This window comes from Mustelus asterias, chromosome 28, assembly GCF_964213995.1.
Source record: "Mustelus asterias chromosome 28, sMusAst1.hap1.1, whole genome shotgun sequence".
Classification (NCBI taxonomy): Eukaryota; Metazoa; Chordata; class Chondrichthyes; order Carcharhiniformes; family Triakidae; genus Mustelus; species Mustelus asterias.
The window spans coordinates 28,771,417-28,791,144 of NC_135828.1; the positions used below are offsets into that span (position 1 = coordinate 28,771,417).

General features: G+C 44.2%; 1 protein-coding gene across 1 annotated transcript in view; it reads right to left on the reverse strand.

Moving 5' to 3' along the window:
• The window catches only part of tm9sf3 (transmembrane 9 superfamily member 3), a 144,161-nt gene that overhangs the window by 45,355 nt on the left and 79,078 nt on the right, over nucleotides 1-19,728 (reverse strand). The window contains exons 7-8 of the mRNA XM_078199779.1: nucleotides 9,614-9,780; nucleotides 2,778-2,872 (exon numbers count right to left, since the gene is read on the reverse strand). Coding sequence (XP_078055905.1) covers nucleotides 2,778-2,872; nucleotides 9,614-9,780 — 262 coding nt within the window. The remainder of the gene's footprint in view (nucleotides 1-2,777; nucleotides 2,873-9,613; nucleotides 9,781-19,728) is intronic.

The following is a 19,728-nucleotide window of genomic DNA, read 5'->3' on the forward strand; positions in this document are numbered from 1 at the left end:
TGAGGTAATTGAAAGTCTTGATTGCAATCATATCATAGAATCCCTCCAGTGAAAATTAGGCCATTCAGCCCATCAAGTCTGCACCAACTCTCTGGCAGAGTATCTTACTCAGGCCCAACCCCTGCCCTATCCCTGTAGCACCGCACATTTCCGAAGGCTAATCCATCTGATCACACACCCTTGGACACGAAGGGGTAATTGAGCATGGCCAATCCACCTAACCTACACATCTTTGGACTGTGGGAGGAAACCGGAGCACCCGGAGGAAACCCACATAGACACGGGGAGAACTTGCAAACTCCACACAGACAGTCACCCAAGGCCGGAACTGAACCCAGGTCCCTAGAGCTGTGAGGCATGACTGCTAACCACTGTGCCACACCCATGGGATGCAAAGCAAAAGATATTTTTGAAAGGCTGTCAAATTTGAAACGGTAAAAACTGAAACTGTTGTTCAAAGATCATTTATATTTCTGCTAGCGAATGGGGAGATCCAAGTAAATTCCTTCAGTTCATCCTGTTGGAGATTTGGAATCTTGTATGAACAAACTCAATCGTTATGGTTGGCCTCAGAGATACTGAGGGAGAATGTTAAGTTTCCTGCTGCTTCCCATCAACCCAGGCTAAATATATGAGAGCAGAGATGTAGACAGGATCAGTTATAATTATCTTCCCCTCTTTCTTTCATTCCTTCCCCCACACCCACCAGACCACTCGGCTCCCCAAAGTCAAGGAACCTGTGACATTCACTGTTTCGTTTCACATATTAAGATTGGCTCAGTTAGGGCGCTTGAGAGTTGCAAGTTAGCCAGGAAGGACCTAAAGAGAGAGTTAAGAGGAGCCAGGAGGGGACATGAGAAGTCTTTGGCAGGTAGGATCAAGGAAAACCCTAAAGCTTTCTATAGGTATGTCAGGAATAAAAGAATGACTAGGGTAAGATTAGGGCCAGTCAAGGACAGTAGTGGCAAGTTGTGCGTGGAGCCTGAAGAGATAGGAGAGACGCTAAATGAATATTTTTCGGCAATATTCACGCAGGAAAAAGACAATGTTGTCGAGGAGAAGACTGAGATACAGGCTATTGGACTAGACGGGATTGAGGTTAATACGGAGGAGGTGTTAGCAATTCTGGAAAGTGTGAAAATAGGTAAGTCCCCTGGGCCGGATGGGATTTATCCTAGGATTCTCAGGGAGGCTGGGGAAGAGATTGCAGAGCCTTTGGCTTTGATCTTTACGTCGTCATTGTCTACAGGAATAGTGCCAGAAGACTGGAGGATAGCAAATGTTGTCCCCTTGTTCAAGAAGGGAAGTAGAGACAATCCTGGTAATTATAGACCAGTGAGCCTTACTTCTGTTGTGGGCAAAGTTTTGGAAAGGATTATAAGAGATAGGATTTATAATCATCTAGAAAGGAATAATTTGATTAGGGATAATCAACACGGTTTTGTGACGGGTAGGTCGTGCCTCACAAACCTTATTGAGTTCTTGGAGAAGGTGACCAAAGAGGTGGACAAGGGTAAAGCAGTTGATGTGGTGTATATGGATTTCAGTAAAGCGTTTGATAAGGTTCCCCACGGCAAGCTATTGCAGAAGATACAGAGGTATGGGATTGAGGGTGATTTAGCGGTTTGGATCAGGAATTGGCTAGCTGCAAGAAGACAGAGGGTGGTGGTTGATGGGAAATGTTCATCTTGGAGTTCAGTTACTAGTGGTGTACCGCAAGGATCTGCTTTGGGGCCACTGCTGTTTGCCATTTTTATAAATGACCTGGATGAAGGATGGGTTAGTAAATTTGCGGAAGACACTAAAGTCGGTGGAGTTGTGGACAGTGTGGAAGGTTGTTGCAGGTTACAGAGGGACGTAGATAAGCTGTAATGCTGGGCTGAGAGGTGGCAAATGGAGTTCAATGCGGAAAAGTGTGAGGTGATTCACTTTGGAAGGAGTAACAGGATTACAGAGTACTGGGCTAATGGTAAGATACTTGGTAGTGTTGATGAACAGAGAGATCTCGGTGTCCATGTGCATAGATCCCTGAAAGTTGGCACCCAGGTTGATAAAGTTGTTAAGAAGGCATACGGAGTGTTAGCTTTTATTGGTAGAGGGATTGAGTTTCGGAGCCAGGAGGTCATGTTGCAGCTGTACAAAAATCTGGTGCGGCCGCACTTGGAGTATTGTGTACAGTTCTGGTCACCGCATTATAGGAAGGATGTGGATGCATTGGAAAGGGTGCAGAGCAGATTTACTAGGATGTTGCCTGGTATGGTGAGAAGGTCTTATGAGGAAAGGCGGAGGGTCTTGAGGTTGTTTTCATTAGAGAGAAGAAGGTTAAGAGGTGACTTAATAGAGGCATAGAAGATGATCAGAGGATTAGATAGGGTGGCTAGTGAGAGCCTTTTTCCTCAGATGGTGATAGCTAGCACGAGGGGACATAGCTTTAAATTGAGGGGTGATAGATATAGGACAGATGTCCGAGGTAGGTTCTTTACTCAGAGAGTAGTAAGGGCGTGGAATGCCCTGCCTGCAGCAGTAGTGGATTCACCAACATTAGGGGCATTTAAATGGTCATTGGATAAACATATGGATGATATTGGAACAGTGTAATTTAGATGGGCTTTGGATTGGTTCCACTGGTCGGCGCAACATCGAGGGCCGAAGGGCCTGTACTGCGCTGTAATGTTCTATGTTCTATGGTCACAGGATTTGGCAATTAGTTGCCGAACCAGACCAGAGTTCATGCAAAAGATCACAAAACAGAATACATATCAAGATGCACAAAGTACCTCCTTGACGGGCATACAGGCTCCCTCCAAAGTAACCATTCAGTGGTGATGTTGCAGCAAACACAAATATGGCTGTACTTAGCATAGATCCTCTCCTGGAAAAGGAGGAAAAGAGAAAGTAGACCATAACTAAAAATTCAATTGCATTTTCTCAGTTACAGAATCAAAGATCTTTCAGACGATCCTGAACTGGCCTTCACCTGAATCTCTGTTGAATCCATTAGAAAAAAAGTCTTCCCATTGATATGTATAGAACCACCTGAAATTAGGAACTTAGTCAACAGAAAAGAAAAATACATTTGCTATTGAGTGATTAACATAGAAACATAGAAAACTACAGCACAAAACAGGCCCTTCGGCCCACAAGTTGTGCCGAACATATCCCTACCTTTTAGGCCTACCTATAACCCTCCATCCTATTAAGTCCCATGTACTCATCCAGGAGTCTCTTAAAAGACCCTATTGAGTTTGCCTCCACCACCATTGACGGCAGCCGATTCCACTCGCCCACCACCCTCTGTGAAAAACTTCCCCCTAGCATCTCCCCTGTACCTACCCCCAGCACCTTAAACCTGTGTCCTCTCGTAGCAGCCATTTCCACCCTGGGAAAAAACCTCAGAGTCCACCCAATCTATGCCTCTCAACATCTTATATACCTCTATTAGGTCTCCTCTCATCCTACGTCTCTCCAAGGAGAAAAGACCGAGCTCCCTCAGCCTATCCTCATAAGGCATGCCACTCAATCCAGGCAACATCCTTGTAAATCTCCTCTGCACCCTTTCAATCTTTTCCACATCCTTCCTGTAATGAGGCAACCAGAACTGAGCACAGTACTCCAAGTGGGGTCTGACGAGGGTCTTATATAGCTGCATCATTATCCCCGGACTCCTAAACTCAATCCCTCGATTGATAAAGGCCAGCACACCATACGCCTCCTTAACCACCTCCTCCACCTGCGGGGCCGATTTTAGAGTCCTATGGATCTGGACCCCAAGGTCCTTCTGATCCTCTACCGTACTAAGAGTCTTTCCCTTTATATTGTACTCCTTCATCCCATTTGACCTGCCAAAATGGACCACTCCGCATTTATCTGGGTTGAAGTCCATCTGTCTCTTCTCCGCCCAGTCTTGCATCCTATCTATGTCCCTCTGAAGCTTCTGACATCCCTCCAGACTATCCACAACCCCACCAACCTTCATGTCGTCGGCAAACTTACCAACCCATCCCTCCACTTCCTCATCCAGGTCATTTATGAAAATGGCAAACAGCAAGGGTCCCAGAACAGATCCCTGGGGCACACCACTGGTGACCGACCTCCATTTAGAAAAAGACCCATCTATACACACTCTCTGCCTCCTTTGGGCAAGCCAGTTCTGGATCCACCAGGCAGTAGCCCCTTGGATCCCATGCCCTCTCACTTTTTCTAGAAGCCTTGCATGGGGGACCTTATCGAACGCCTTGCTAAAATCCACATAAACACATCTACCACTTTCTCTTCGTCAATGTTTTTAGTCACATTTTCGAAGAACTCCACCAGGCTCGTAAGGCACGATCTGCCTTTGACAAAGCCATGCTGAGTATTCTTGAGCATACTAAACCTCTCTCAATGCTCATAAATCTTGTCCCTCAGGATCTTCTCCATCAGCTTACCAACCACTGAGGTTAGACTTAACAGAAGAATGAAGTTTTTAAATATGTTTTAATAACATTTGATAAGAAACAGTCAATATCGAAGGAAGACGCGAGTCTTGTGGAACACAGAAACTGAGGATTTCCCAGTCAGACAATTCTGTTTTAGTCTCTGCAGCAACAAATGGTCCAACTTAGCTGAACAAGTATATCAAAATACAATTAATTCTGTAAATCCACAAAAAAAGATTTAGGTTATGCAAAGTAGATGACATAAACAATACAAGTTATGGGGTCTGCAGAAAATTGAAAGATCCCAAAATGGCCTGGTAGTAAATGGATCACTAAGTCAGCCCAGAGCTCATCTAAATGCCTGCTGATCTTTTGACTCGAGTTGAGAATGCCACCACTGAGTCATGCTACTGGTAGGGAACATTGTGCATCACTGCTGAATCTGAACAATTGCAGATTATTTAAAAACTCTGACTCTTCACAGAATAAATCCTTTATTTCATACAGAATGAATGTGCAACCAAAATGGGATCAAAGGTGAAAAATAAAGCGCGATGCTTGCAGGTCATAGGTTTTGGTTAAGCTTTCAACCCCAATCATCCTTGTCATTATAGGATAAGACCATAAGACATAGGAGCAGAATTAGGCCACTCAGCTCATCGAGTCTGCTCCATCATTCAATCATGGCTGATATCTTTCTCATCCCCATTTTCTTGCCTTTTCCCCATAACCCCTGATCCCCTTATTAATCAAGAACCTATCTATCTCTGACTTAAAGACACTCAATGACCTGGCCTCCACAGCCTTCTGCAGCAAAGAGTTCCACAGATTCACCACTCACTGGCTAAGGATGCATCTCTTACTCCTCCTTCAGGTATCATTCCTCAGAAGGTTGTTGGCAACCATGAGCTTTCACTGGGTTGGTCCATGATTATACTTGGTAAAGTACTGCAGTGGTTTGCCATTGCCTTCTGCAGTGTGGCTGGCTGGCTAGGAAACTCTCCTGCTCTTACTGCCTACCATCAGGCATGTTGGAAGGCTGAGAATCAACCTGTTTGGCCACTTTATGAACACTCCTTCCCTACCCATCAATCCTGAAGAGGGACTTGAACCCCCCGGGATAGGGACACTACATAAGCAGCTCTTACTAAATGACATAAGTGACATTAATTCTGTTATTAAGTGGAATCTGAATCACTAACTGCTGCAAGTTGATTATTTGGTCATTTATCTCATTGCTGTTTATGGGATCTTGATGTGTGAAATTGCACCTCCTCACCCACCTACATTAAAATGTTGCCTTTGAATATTTCAGAACATCCAAAAGATGAGAAATGTGTCTTATGAATAAACATTCTTGCTTCCAATACATCCCCAAGTACAATGCAAGGAACAAGCAGAACAGAAGATCAACGATAGTATAAGGCTACCTCCCCCAAGTGGCCAGTCTTCACATTAGTCTCAACAGCAAAAGTCATGCTATTCAACATGCAACGGTATCATAGCCAATCCTTTAAATTTACAGGATAAATGACTGGATGGAAATCAAATTGAAAATTACTGATAATCTGTTAATTTGAGGCACCAAAGCCATTCGCAGCAACATCACAGCTTAGCACAGTCGAGGCTTGAACCTTGGACCTGCCTGCCTTAGAGTCATGGAGGCCCTTCGGCCCAACTTGTCCATGCTGCCCTTTTTAAAAAATCCCCTAAACTCATCCCAATTGCCCGCATTTGGCCCATATCTCTCTATACCCATTTTACCCATGTAATTGTCTAAATGCTTTTTAAAAGACAAAATTGTACCCATCTCTACTACTACCTCTGGCAGCTTGTTCCAGACACTCACAGCCCTCTGAAAAAAATGGCCCCTCTGGACCCTTCTGTATTTCTCCCCTCAAACCTATGCCCTCTAGGTGTTAGACTCCCCTACCTTTGGGAAACGATATTGACTGTCTAGCTGATCTATGCCCCTCATTATTTTATAGACCTCTATAAGATCACCCTTCTACGCTCCAGAGAAAAAAGTCCCAGTCTATTCAGCCTCTCCTTACCAACAAGTCTCTATAGCATCCTAGTAAATCTTTTCTGCACTCTTTCTAGTTTAATAATATCCTTTCTATAATTGGGTGACCAGAACTGTACACAGTACTCCAAGTGTGGCCTTACCAATGTCCTGTATAACTTCAACAAGACGTCCCAACTCCTGTATTCAATGTTCTGACCAATGAAACCAAGCATGCTGAATGCTGCCTTCACCACTCTGTCCATCTGTAACTCCAGCTATGAACATGTACCCCTAGATCTCTTTGTTCTGTAACTCTCCCCAACGCCCTACCATTAATTATGTCCTGCCCTGGTTCAATCTACCAAAATGCATCACCTTGCATTTGACCAGCTCAACCACATCAGAAAAAACTGCTGAACCATCAAGCTATATTCTAGAAAAGTGGTTCAAACTTTCCAATCCTTTGAACTTAAGCATGGCGGTAACTCCATGGACATTAATATCAGCAGCTCAGTGAAGGGCTATCAGAATAAATATCCTGTGGGGTTTACCTTTAAAGTGGATTTAGAGCAGCTCCTTATTTGGTGATAGAAAAGGCATGCAACATTTGACAACAGGAAAAATGCAACTTTTTAAATGCTTCAAATCTTAAATGTTAAGCGACTGGTCTTAAACACAATCTCAGAGGTAGTCTGAAAACTGATTCAGTCATTGGAACTTGGAAGAAGTCTTTTTTTCATTCATTTCTGTACATCTCTCTGATGACGCTGGCAGCATTTCGCCAAGAACACATCCTTTACTTGGAAGCCTTAGACTGGAGTGTTGGCAGCTCCTTCTGGTACAGATGCTAACCGAGCCAAGCCTGATCAAGTTCTCACCAAACATGTACACACACGCACACAAATTCAAACACCTTCCAGCAGAGTAGATCGTGGTCAAGAATGGGAACCCTGGTTAATGTTTTAGTGTCCTAAAAGCCAAAAGAACTAATGACAATTGTAGCTACTCAACAATTTGACACAGCCTCAAGGCTGGTGCTTAGCACAAAAGTTAAAATTTATTTATTAGTCACAAGTAGGTTTACACTGCAATGAAGTTACTGTGAAAATCCCCGAGTCGCCACACTCTGGCACCTGTTCGGGTACACTGAGGGAGAATTTAGCATGGCTAATGCAATTAACCTGCACATCTTTGGACTGTGGGAGCCGGAGCACCCGAAGGAAACCCACGCAGACACAGGGAGAACATGCAAACTCCACACAGAGTGTCCCAAGCCGGGAATTGAACCCGGGTCCCTGGCGCTGTGAGGCAGCAGTGCTAACCACTGTGCCACCGTGCCCACCCCAAGGTTCAAGCGGAGCTCTCATATGCTAATGCTGCCCTCTGTTGGAGGATAGAAGAAGCAATTTCTCAAACAATCCCTTTACAGTTCCTGAGAAACTCGGGAGAAAAAAAAGCAGATTTGTACCAGGACAGCATTGCAGACACAACTCAGTCTTCATGCCCCTGGGGCATAGAAAAGGAGGGGGTGGGGCAGGAGGCAGGATGTGAAGGACCAGGCTCTCTCACATCAGTCCTAAATCCGTCTTTCAACAATTTGAATCTGTGTTCCCCATCCTGCTGCCAAGGTTTACCGCAAAGGTGTAATCTGGATTTACCTTTTATCAGATCATTTACTATCTTGTTGAAGTTGTACAAGACATTGGTAAGGCCACACTTGGAACACCGTGTACTGTTCTGGTCACCCTATTATACAAAGGATATTAAACTACCTCTAGGTGGCAGAGGTAGCTAGTTTGGAAGATGCTGTCTAAGGAGCGTTTCGTAGATGGCACACATTACTGCCACTCTGTACTGCTGACAGAGAAAGTGAATGTTTAAGGTAGTGAATGAGGTACTGTTCAAGCAGGCTGCTTTATCGAGGAGGGTGTCTCGGATTTGAGTATTGTTGGAGTTGTACTTATCCAGCCAGGTGGAGAGTATTCCATCACTCTCCTGATTTGTGTCTTGTGGACAGGCTTTGGGGAGTCAGGTGGTGAGTTACTTGCCGAAATTCCTAACTTTTTACCTGTTTTGTAGTTACATGGCTGGCGAGGATCAGTTTTTGGTTAATGGTAACCTCCAGGATGTTAACGGTGGTGGATTTGGTGAAGGTAATGCTGCTAAATGTCAAGAGATGGCTGGATTCTCTCTTGTTATAAGAGGTTGTGTGGCAGGAATGCTACTTGCCATTTACAAAGTGAGAGACATGAATCTCTTTAATCCGAAGACAACTGGGTGAAGTGTCATAGTTCTGTCTGTACTCAGTGAAAATGAATCAGCAGGTGTTGCTTAGAGGGGTAACTGTAAAAATCTGCTTCTGTGAAATAGTGTGAAAGTAACCTCACAGAGTTCAGCAAGGTGTGGCAGAAGTCAGGTCACATAGACACAACATAGAGCCTAACCACCACTGTATTCCTTCTTCCCTACAAACTGACTTTTGCTTGGATATTTCGACAGGTTCCAACTTTTTTACCTGCCCATTGCTCAGTCAGAGGGAGCATCACAGCTGGCGCTCTGTCCATTTCTGCTCGGTCTGCTGTACTCTCCAGCAGATAGATGAGGGGGCGGGTGAGGGGGCACCGAGAGCAAAGGCTCACTTTCCCCACTCTAGTTCCAAATAGCTTCTGAACCAGCAGCTCCGGAAACAATCTGCCACATTCCCTAGTGCTGCCCAGGCAGAGATCGACAAGCTCTGTCTAAACTTATGGCTCAATCCTGGATAAAAGCAAATTACTGCGGATGCTGGAATCTGAAACCAAAAGAGAAAATGCTGGAAAGACTCACCAGGCTGGTAGCACCTGGAGGGAGAGAAAAGAGCTGATGTTTCGAGTCCAAAGCTTTGACAAAGGGTCATCTGGACTCGAAACATCAGCTCTTTTCTCTCCTTACAGATGCTGCCAGACCTGCTGAGATTTTCCAATATTTTCTCTTTTGGCTCAATCCTGGTACCTTGCCTGTGTGGTTAAATGCCTTATGAGACAATCACACAGTACGCCACAAGAAAGCTATTAAAGCACTCTCAAAGACTATATTCCCCCCCCCCCTCAATTGGAACTGCACATTTTTCATAATCTTTTGCAGAAGCACAAACTAGTATTTAACCAATAAAAGACTACAACATGGAGATACATATACATGTACTTACTCTGTGTATAAGTCTTCTACCATTGCCACAACAATGACAATGAAGGATACGAAGAATATCTGGCAACCAGATCCTATCAGTGACGAAAATATTAGTGGGTGACTGGACGGTCTGAATACATCACCATGAACTTGTTTCCACCCATACTCATCTCCCAGGTCTCTGTCCTGTTGAAACATAATTTCACTATGGGTTAGACTCATGCGCCTTCAATCCAGTTAGGAAACAGCTAACACATTCTGTAAACTGATGTCAAACGAAAGCTCTATAAGCTGGGCAAAAGTCCAAGTATGTTACATTACAAACAGTAAAGTCCAAATGTTATTTCTAGAGGCCTGTTTGTGACATTTTAGGACCTGCAATCAAATATTTTATTTATTTGAAGTACTGAAAGTAGACATTGTACTGAAGTACTGAAAGCAGATGGCACCACAACTGAAGGAGTAAATTATGAAGCATCAATGAAGGTTCAGATGTACCAGCTACAATCAGCCCTTGATCTGCGGGAATCTTGCACATACTGGGCTGGCACAGACAACCTGATGTCAGTTCCAGAAAGCTCATGGACCAGGCCTTTCACCACAAACTCACCAAGATTAATGTTTGGTTACTTCCTAGGTCAGATTTCCAGCAAATTCATAGTTCATTCTGATGCTTTGGCTCAATGCTATGCCTCGAAGGAGCAGGTGGTCTTAGATGGTGGACTACTGTTCTGTGCCTGCTCCTCCAGGAGTGAGGAAGGGCTTAAGTGACCTTTGATGCAAATCATAAAAACTCTTGTTTGATGCAGATTAAATGTACATACTGCTGCAGGTGCATAGGATTTGATCTTTAAGAATTCCAATTCAAAAAGTAAAAAATTACAATAGCTCAAATGCTGCGATTCTGCAAATCACAGGATTGTTACAACGCAGGAGGCCATTCTGTCCATTATGTCTGCACTAGCTCCCCAAGTGAACAATTCACTTCGTGCCCTTCCCCCACATCCCTGCACATTCTTCCTTTTCAGGTACATCGAATTCCCTTTTGAATGCTTCAGTTGTACCTACCTCCACCATAACTCACGCAGAGCATTCCAGACCCCAACCACCCATTGTGTGAAAAAGCTTTTCCTCATGTCACTTTTGCTTCATTTATCAATTACTTTAAATCTGGGTCCTCTCATTTTCCATCTTTCACCAATGGGAACAGTTCCTCCCTATCTACTCTGTCCAGACTCCCTCATAATTTTGAACATCTCCATCAAATCTCCTCTCGACCTCGGAAAACAAGCCCAATTTCTCCAGTCTATCTTCGTAACTGAAGCTCCTCATCCCTAGAACCATTCTCCTGAATCTTCCTGCACTCCCTCCAATGCCTTCACATCTTTCCTAAAGTACAGAACCCATAACTGGATGCAATGCTCCAGCTGAGACTGAACATAAGACCATAAGACATGGGAGCAGAATTAGGCCATTCGGCCCATCCAGTCTCCTCCACCATTCAATCATGGCTGATATGATTCTCATCCCCATTCTCCTGCCTTCTCCCCGTAACCCTTGATCCCCTCATTGACCAAGAACCTATTTTTCTCTATCTTCAAGGCGCTCAATGACCTGGCCTCCACAGCTCTCTGTGGCAATGAATTCCACGGAATCACCACCCTCTGGCTGAAGAAATTTCTCCTCATCTCAGTTTCAAAGGAGCGTCCCTTCACTCTGAGGTTGTGCCTTCGAGTTCTAGTCTCTCCCACTATTGGAAACATCCTCTCCATGTCCACTCTATCTGGGCCTCTCAGTATTCTGTAAGTTTCATTTAGATGCCCCCCTCATCCTTCCAAACTCCATTGAGTATAGACCCAGATTCCTCAACCGCTCCTCATAGGACAAGTTCTTCATTCCAGGGATCATTCTTGTGAACCTTCTCTGGATCCTTTCCAAGGCCAGCACATCCTTCCTTAGGTGTGGGACCCAAAACTGCTCACAATATTCCAAATGGGGTCTGACCAGAGCCTTATACAGCCTCAGCAGTACATCCCTCCTCTTGTATTCTAGCCCTCTAGAAATGAACGCTAACATTGAATTTGCCTTCTTAACTGAACCAGCATGTTAACCTCGAGAGTCCTGAACCAGGACTCCCAAGTTCCTTTGTGCTTCAGATATCCAGTTCAATAAAAGCTTTTGCTCTTTACTCTATAAACCAATTAATAAAGTCCAGGGTACTTGATTTATTAACTGCTCTCAGTCTATCCTGTCTCCTTCAATGACTTATACACATATACACAATGTGGGTTTGAACTTTCACTCCCTTGTCCTCGCTGCTAAACCTGGGAAATGAGTAAGGGTTGGTCAAAACGGGATGAAGTATGGTAGGACTCCTTATGTCTTGAACTGCTTCTGTGACCGTGAAGACCAGTTCAGACCCCCTAGAAACACTCATTAGTCAGGGCTTTGGAAAACAAGTCCACAATGGCAGGACAGACGAAGGACAATTCGTCACCCAGAATATCTTAACGACTATTCTGACAGACAAAGTCTGCAGCAGGACAAAACCTCCAATCGGCTTGGTTTTCTTGTCATTGGATCAAGGTTTCATTCTGTCAAGACAGGTGTAGAAGTTGATGTGGGAACGGTTTCCCCCAAGCACAGGCATCCTTTTTTTTCCAAGCACATCTCCCAAATCCTTCAGCGATCAGCAAATGGTGACTGGAGCAGGATTGTGTTGCCTGGAAGATTCTAGTCATGATCTGGCACAGTGGTGGCCTTTATAAGATGGTTGCCTAGCACTCAGATAAGGTAGGGATGCCGTTTGGCAGATGTAACTGTGACTGAACAACCCTTTTTAGGATCCACTTTGCTCACGTCTCAAAGATGTTCGCATTTCCAGGAAATATCAGGGGTCGATGGACCAATCACTGACTTATTCAATTCAGCCCATTGTACTGGTTCCCAATTGACAGGCGCAACAGAAGAGACGTCCACAAAACAACAACAGTGAAGTTCTGAACGATCCAGTCAACAGAGACGGGTTCCAACAATGCCAGAGGGAAAAACTTCCAAACCTCAATCGAGAACAGAAGAGTGTCCACAGTGCTTGCGGTGTCCTGAAGGCCAGTATCATCAATGCCTACAAAGAAACACTTGGATTTTCTGTCAAGAAATATCAGGATTGGTTCGATGAAAATGATCAGGGTGTCAATGAACTGATTGATCGCAAGCACAAGACTTTCTGCACCCAGGTGAATGATCCAAACTCAAAGCAAAGAAACTGGCTGAGCAATAAGTGAAGGCAGATATGCAAAGCTGCACCCATGACATGAAGAACAGGTGATGGGCAGACAGGGTAAAGGGAATTCAACATCTGGCTGACATGAATGAATCAGATCCATGGTTTCTTCACTGCCACAAAGACCATTTATGGTCCAAGTACTCAGGGATCAGCTTCTTTTAGATCCAAAGATGGAGAAAGACAACCTCATTTCTGCAGTGCAGCGTATTATTTGAATGGACGGTAAACTCAGACGATTCCAATCATAAACTAAGACCACCTCGACCCTCAATCACTGAGCTCCAATATGCTGACACTGTAGTAAGAGCTGTGCTGGAAACAGATCTCCAGAGAATTGTTGACCTATTTACTGAGGCGCAAGAGGTGAGATTTACACTCAAAGCACTGCAGTGACACCATCGATGCTGCCTACAGAAGATCTTGCATATTAAGGACGACAGTTGCAGTATCACCACAAGCAGGCACCACAAACATCGAGACAATGATCACAAATAAAGGACAAAGAAAATTACAACACAGGAATAGGCCCTTCAGTCCTCCAAGCCCGCACCGACCATACTGCCCGTCTGCACTAAATTCCTCTACCCTTCCAGGGTCCATATCCCTCTATTCCCAACCTATTCATGTATTTGTCAAGACGCCCCTTAAAAGTCACTATCGTATCCGTTTTCACTACCTCCCCCGGCAGCGAGTTCCAGGCACCAACCAATCTGTGTAAAAAAACTTGCCTCGTACATCTCCTTTAAACCTTGCCCCTCGCACCTTAAACCTATACCCGTGTAATTGACTCTTCCACCCTGGGAAAAAGCTTCTGACTATCCACTCTGTCCATGCCCCTCATAATCTTGTAGACTTCTATCAGGTCGCTCCTCAACCTCCGTCGCTCCAGTGAGAACAAACCAAGTTTCTCCAACCTTGTCTCATAGCTAATGCCCTCATGCGAGGCAACATCCTGGTAAAATTTTTTTGTACCCTCTCCAAAGCTTCTGCATCTTCTGGTAGTGTGGCGAACAGAATTGAACACTATATTCCAAGTGCGGCCTAATTAAGATTCTATAGAGCTGCAACATGACTTGCTAATTTTTAAACTCAATGCCCCGGCCGATGAAGGCAAGCATGCCGTATGCCTTCTTGACTACCTTCTCCACCTGCATTGCCACTTTCAGTGACCTGTGCACCTGTACACCCAGATCCCTCTGCCTAGTAATATTCTTAAGGATTTGGCCATTTACTGTATATTTCTCCATCTGTATTAGACCTTATTAGTCCTGAATTCCTGTCAACTTACACTTGAAAGCCTCCCACGTGCCAGATGTTGATTTGCCCTCAAACATCTGCCCCCAATCACCATTCTTCAGTTCCTGCCTAATATTGTTGTAATTAGCCTTCCCCCAGTTTAGCACTTTCACCTGAGGACTACACTTACCTTTATCCATCAGTACCTTAAAGCTTACTGAATTGTGGTCACTGTTCCTGAACTGCTCCCCTACTAAAATGTCGACCTGGCCTGGCTCATTCCCCAGTACCAGGTCCAGTATGGTCCCTTCCCGAGTTGGATTATCTACATGTTGTTTCAAGTAGCCCTCCTGGATACTCCTTACAAACTCTGCCTCATCCATGCCCCGAGCACTAAGTGAGTCCCAGTCAATATAGGGGAAGTTAAAATCACCCACCACATCAACCCTGTTACTTTTACACCATGCCAAAATCTGCCTACATAGCTGTTTCTAGTCTCACTGCCGCTGGCTGTTGGGAGGCCTACAGTAAACTCCAACATTGACTACACCCTTCCTATTCCTGAACTCTACCAATATTAATAAAAGCAAATTGCTGCAGATGCTGGAATCGGAAACCAAAAGAGAAAATGCTGGAAAATCTCAGCAAGTCTGGCAACATCTGTAAGGAGAGAAAAGAGCTGACCTTTTGAGTCCTTTGTCAAAGCAGTTTACCCTTTGTCTACCCATATTGCCTCCTGTATGAACCCTCCGAGGTGCCCTCCCGCAGTACAACTGTATATTCTCCTTAACCAACTCCCCCATCCCTTTTACATCCCCCTCTATCCCGCTTGAAACATCGGTATCCTAGAATGTTAAAGCTGCCAAACCTGTCCTTTCTTTAACCGAGTCTCTGCAATGGCAACAACATCATAGTTCCATAGATTCCTAGATCTTTCATGGAAAGATCCAAGTACTAATTCAAGCTCTAAGTTCATCTGCCTTACCTGTTACACTTCTTGCATTGAAACCACACCCTGCCTGCTCTTCCTCCAAGTCTTACTGGTCCTACTATGTAGTTCCCCTTCAGTTAATGCACCTTTGCTTTGGTTCCCAACCCCTGCCAAACCAATTTAAATCCTCCCGTGTGACACAAGCAAACCTCCTGGCCAGAATATTTATGCCCCTCCGGTTTAGATGCAACCCATCCTTCTTGTACAGGTCCCACCTGACCTGGGAGAGATCCCAATGGTCCAGATATCTGAAACCCTCCCTCCTACACCAGCTGTTTAGGCACATGTTGAGCTGCACTATCTTCCTATTTCTAGCCTCACTGGCACATGGCACAGGGAGTAATCCTGAGATTACAACCCTAGAGGTCCTGCTTTTTAACTTTCTACCTAACTCCCTAAACTGCTGCTGCAGGACCTCATCACTCTTCCTACCTATGTCGTTAGTACCAATATGTACCATGACCGTTGGCTGTTCACCCTCTCCCTTCAGAATGCTTTTTGCCCGTTCTGAGACATCCTGGACCCTAGCACATCTCAAGTGCAGCAATTAACCCCACTGACTGACATTTCTATCACCAATTAAATTATTTAAGAAAATTTATTGAACTCTTACTTTCACTTATCGCTGCAGATACCCGAGGTAGGTCTTTATATCACCTACCTTCCCAGGATACTCTCTGGATCTCTGCCTGCAGGTTAACAGTTACCAAGCAAAAAGAAAACAAAACAAAAAGGGAAAAAGCACCTTCTCCCATTCTGCACCGAGTGATCAAGTTTCAATCCCACTCTGGCTGCCTCACTCTGACAGAATACAATTAACACCTTTTGCCTCTAATCAAGCTTCAGGTGATTGACAGATAACTGCCTCTCAGCTATTTCGGTGGGGGCAGTTCCTTTTTACCAACTAACTAGACCACTAAATTTATAACTGAGAAAAAAAGCAGGAAAATTAGATTTACCATTCTAATTACCTCACTGCTCCAAATCACCAAATTTCAATCCCACCCTGGCTGCCTCCCACTCAAGTACGCAAAGCTTACTGAGAGTGCGCGTATGCGCCTCTCTCTCAGAGCACAGTGGGCTGAGATGACTCACACACCAGTCAGGCTTCAAACAGAAGAACGCAATGTACACCTGCTAACCCAGTTAGGTTTCTGGTGAACGGCGAGTACAGGATGTTGATAGGGGAACATTCAACAATATCACTGAAAGTCAAGGGCAGGTGCCTAGAGATTCTCTTATTGGAGATGATCATTGCCTGGCACTGGTGTGGAATGAATACAACTTGCCAACTATCAGCCCAAACCTGAATGTTATCTCGGTCTTATGGTGTGCAGGCACAGACAGTTTAGTTATCCAATTTGTAAATGGTACTGACCACTGTAGCAATCTATCAGCAAGAAGTTCCACATATGACCTTTTAATGGAGGGAAGGACATTGGCTGAGAGATATGATTCTGTGAGTATGACACATCAGATTGTTGGTCAACTAGCCTCTGGGATAATTCTCCCAATTTTGGCCCAAGTCCTCAAGATGTCAATGAAGACAGCTTTTCAGGGTTGTCTGTCTTAGGTGTGCCTAAATTAATGCCAGATGGTCCTTGCAATATTATTCTTATTTGGCTTCCATGCAGTGGGTTCGTGTAACTAGGAAGTTTGCTAGAATATTCCAGAAAGCATTTATGAGGCATCACATTGATGTGGGCCTGGATTAAAAGATAGGTCAGACCAGGTAAGACCACAGATTTCCTTCTCTAAAGAACATTATGAATCAGTTAGGTTCTACAAAAATCCAGGAATTTCAGACCTTCATCAATATTAGCTTTTAATTCGGGATGTGTGTAATTAACTAAGCTTAAATTTCCCTGCTGTTGTGATGGTATTTGAACTTGTGCCTTTGATCATTATTCTAACACAGCAACATGCCCACGATGCTGGCATACCCACCCAATCAATCATAGAACCAGAACAGCACAGAAGGCCATTTGACCCAGTGTGTCCGTGCTGGTGTAAAGAGTGCTTTTAGTACACTGGCCTTTATAAATCAAAGTATTGAGTATAAGAGTTGGAATGTTATGGTGAGGTTGGATAAGACATTGGTGAGGCCGTATTTAGAGTATTGTGTGCAGTTTTGGTCACCTAATTATAGGAAGGATATTAATAAGGTTGAAAGAGTGCAGAGAAGGTTTACAAGGATGTTGCCGGGACTTGAGAAACTGAGTTACAGAGAAAGGTTGAATAGGTTAGGATGTTATTCCCTGGAGCGTAGAAGAATGAGGGGAGATTTGATAGAGGTGTATAAAATTATGATGGGTATAGATAGAGTGAATGCAAGCAGGCTTTTTCCACTGAGGCTAGGGGAGAAAAAAACTAGAGGACATGGGTTAAGGGTGAAAAGTTTAAAGGGAATATTAGGGCGGGGGACTTCTTCACACAGAGTGGTGGGAGTGTGGAATGAGCTGCCAGATGAAGTGGTGAATGCAGGCTCACTTATAACATTTAAGAAAAACTTGGACAGGTACATGGATGAGAGGGGTGTGGAGGGATATGGTCCAGGTGTAGGTCAGTGGGACTCGGCAGAAAAATAGTTCAGCACAGCCAAGAAGGGCCAAAAGGCCTGTTTCTGTGCTGTAATGTTCTATGGTTCTATAGTGTACAAGAATCTGTTGATCCATTGTCAGTGAATTGCGGCAAGGTTCCTAAAGCAGCAAAGTTATAAATGGCAGATGAATATGAATGTAAATGCCCCACAGCTCCCTCTTGTGGGACATTTTGACTTCCCCTATCTGTTACTATCCAATATGCAAAAGGTTGTGTGGTTAAAGGACAAAGAACAGTACAGCACAGAAACAGGCTCTTTGGCCCTCCAAACCTGTGCCAACACATGATGCCTTTCTAAACGAAGGACATTTTGCCTCGATGTAGTCTGTACCCCTCTATTCCCTGCCTATTCATGTATCTGTCAAGATGCTTCAAACGTTGCTATTGCATCTGCTTCTACCACCTCCTCTGACACCACATTTCAGACACTTAACATCCTGTGTAAAAAATCTGCCCCTCACATCTCCTTCAAACTTTCCCCCTTTAACCTTAAACCTACTTCCCCAAGTGACTGACATTTCTACACCGGGAAAAAAGTCCTGACTATCCACTCCATCAATGCCTCTCACAATTTTGTAAATTTTTATCAGGTCACCCTCAGCCTCCGATGATCAAGTGAAAAGAAGCCAAGTTTGTCCAATCTCTCCTGATAGCTAATACCCTCCAAACCAGGCAGCGTCCTGGTAAACCTTTTCTGTACTCTCTCCAAAGCCTCCACATCCTTCTGATAGTGTGGCAACCATAACTGTACGCAATATTCCAAATGTGGCCTAACTGAAGTTCTATGTAGCTTTAACATGACTTGCCAATTTTTATACTAAATGCCCTGACCGATGTTCGCAAACATGCCAAATGCCTTTTTGACCATCTTATCCACTTATATTGCCACTTTCAGGGAACCATGGACTTGTAAGCCTAGATCCCTTTGTATGTTAATGCTTCTAAGGGGTCTGCCGTTTGCTGTATACTTTGTTCCTGCATCAAGCTTCCAAAATGCATCACCGTGCATTTGTCCATCTGCCATTTTCCGCCAAATTTCCAGCCTATCTATACTCTGCAGTATCCTCTGGCAATCCTCCTCGCTATCCGCAGCTCCCCCAATCTTTGTGTCATCTGCAAACTTACTAATCATACCACCTACATTTTCCTCCAAATCATTTATATATATTACAAACAATAGGGCTCCCAGCACTGATCCCTGCAGAACACCACTGGTCACAGATCTCCAGTCAGAAAAACACCCTTCCACTGCTACTGTCTTCTATGACTAAGATGGTTCTGTATTCATCTTAGCTCACTGCGGATCCCGTGTGACTTTACCTCCTATATCAGCCTGACACGAGGGTACTTGTCAAAAGGCTTTGCAAAAGTCCATGTAGACAAAACATCCTCCGCCCTGCCCTCAATCATCTTTGTCACTTCCTCAAAAAACTCTATCAAGTTTGTGTAATACAATCTCCCCGCACAAAGCCATGCTGTCGATTGCTAGTAAGCCCATATTTTTCCAAATGTGAATAAATCCTGTCCCTAAGAATATCTTCAATAATTTCCCTACCACTGGTCTGTCATTTCCCAGATTATCCAGGTTGCCCTTCTTAAACAAATGAATAATATTGTCTATTTTACAGTCCTTTGGGACCTCTCCTGTGACTAAAGAGAATACAAAGATATTGTACAAGGCCCCAACAACCTCAGTATTCTGGAATAGCTCCCATCAGTCCTGGGGACTTGAGCCAAGTTTGTATTCAGCCCCTGGATCCCATGGGCTTTGATTTCTGAAACAGCCTGCTATGCGGGATCTTGTCAAAAACCTTGCTAAAAATCCATGTGGATCACATCTACTGTGCTACTCTCATCAATCCTCCTGTTACCTCCTCAAAAAATTCTATCAAGTTAATCATAGGCATGATCTTCCCTCAACATATCCATGCTGACTGTCCTCAATTAATCCATGCCTAACTGACATTTTATCCTGTGTCTCAGAATTGATTGCAATAATCTGCCCATTACCGAGGTCAGA